The sequence below is a fragment of the Buceros rhinoceros genome, unplaced genomic scaffold, assembly GCF_000710305.1.
Source record: "Buceros rhinoceros silvestris isolate BGI_N320 unplaced genomic scaffold, ASM71030v1 scaffold24973, whole genome shotgun sequence".
Classification (NCBI taxonomy): domain Eukaryota; kingdom Metazoa; phylum Chordata; class Aves; order Bucerotiformes; family Bucerotidae; genus Buceros; species Buceros rhinoceros.
Window position 1 is genome coordinate 8,761 of NW_010402204.1, and position 1,783 is coordinate 10,543.

General features: G+C 33.6%; 1 protein-coding gene across 1 annotated transcript in view; it reads left to right on the forward strand.

Moving 5' to 3' along the window:
- Positions 1 to 1,059, forward strand: part of LOC104490303 (apoptotic protease-activating factor 1-like) — a gene marked incomplete at its 3' end in the record, with an annotated part of 9,240 nt that extends 8,181 nt beyond the window's left edge. The window contains exons 7-8 of the mRNA XM_010132570.1: positions 119 to 357; positions 892 to 1,059. Of these exons, the coding sequence (XP_010130872.1) occupies positions 119 to 357; positions 892 to 1,059 (407 nt within the window). The remainder of the gene's footprint in view (positions 1 to 118; positions 358 to 891) is intronic.
- Positions 1,060 to 1,783: the final 724 nt, after the last annotated feature.

Consider the following 1,783-nt stretch of genomic DNA (forward strand, 5'->3'; position numbering starts at 1 on the left):
CCTACACCTAAATTTAAACAATATACTTGGAAAATAACCTGATTTATTCAACAACTTGGTTAAGCTATTGAGTTGTTTCCTTGAAAACCTCTAAAATGAAATTCATCTCTTCCTTCAGGTTCTCCTCTTGTGATATCCTTGATAGGCGCATTATTACGAGACTTCCCTAATCGTTGGGAATACTATCTCAAACAGCTGCAGAATAAACAGTTTAAAAGAATAAGAAAATCTTCTTCTTATGATTATGAAGCCCTTGATGAAGCAATGTCCATAAGTGTTGAGCAACTGAAGGACAATTATAAAGACTACTATAAAGACCTCTCTATCCTCCCAAAAGATGTGAAAGTACCTACTAAGGTAATAACAGCAATGTGGAAATCTCATCATTTTTAGTGAGATACAAACAATACCTTTGCGGAAATAATAAAATTTGAAATTGTTGTGTATTACTTGTGCTGTATGTAACTTAGTAGTAATCACTCGATTGGGTTGGTTGGGTCTGTTATTGTATCGTGACTTTATTGTCAGTAGTGAAAATAAAAAATTGTATCTTGTAAAAATGTATTCATAGTGTTTAATGTGCATTCTGTATCTAGCTCTTTAATTAGATTGTAATTGAGCTCTCTGAAGGATTAAAAACTGTTATGTGAAATACGTCTCTTTTAAGAAAAAGATAAGATCACCGTAGATCAGCACAAATAGGCCAACAGATGGGATAATTTGTATTGTCTGTCCTCTAGTTTGGTGTGGAAGAATTGGTAACTTAATTATCATTTGTGATATATTTGTTAGCATGTGTGGTGTTGTCAGTTAATTGGTAGCCTTTATGATATTCATACATGTTATGACCCCTTAGTTCTGATTCTTTTCTGTCTTAATGTGCTTTTTTAGATTCTCTGTATTCTTTGGGATATGGAAACTGAAGAAGTTGAAGATATATTACAGGAATTCGTTAACAAATCACTATTGTTCTGTGATCGTAATGGGAAGTCATTCCATTATTATTTACATGATCTTCAACGTGACTTTCTTACAGAGAAGAATCGCAACCAGCTTCAGGTAGGGTATTGACTAATTACCTTCCAAAGATGAGCATTCTTCAGAAAATGTTCCTCTGTTAAATGGTGTTCAGAATAGCTTCATAGAATAGGTCCATACTGCAGTCAAATTTTATGCTGATTAATTAAAAACATTTGTTTTCAACTTGAGGCTATCGGGTGATTTCATGATGGTTCCATTTGGAGCTAAGAAAATAAATTGAGAGAAGACTGTATTGATTATTTCTCTGTCAAAGACATGTCCAGCAGGTGATAAAATTTTCCGCTGATTATTTCAAAGACATCACGACCCTACCAGAATAGGAAGCTTCTTTAATACAGAGAAGTGCGTTTTACTCCTTGTCTTCAATTTAAGGCAGTGCTTGCAGGGAGAGGACCTTTAAGTTGGGCCCAATAAATGTATCAGTTCTGAAGGACAGGGTGGAAAAGTGCATATGAAGAAAAGTCAAGTTTTCAGACTTGCTTTAGATTGGCATATGTTAAGGGTCTTTTTTTGGCTGGCTATCCACATTTAATATGAAGAATGATTTGATAGCTGTTCTCCACCTAAGAAGGAAGGTTAACAGCTTGCTTTTCTGTCTTTTAATATCCTGAGAATGTTTCTGGAGAAGTCTTAAGCAATAAATTAGGTGAAGTGTATAGTTTTGGAACGTAAGTTTTCACTGTTTCATTTGTTGTCATATTATGATAAATAATAACAATATATAATTATTACATAATATAAA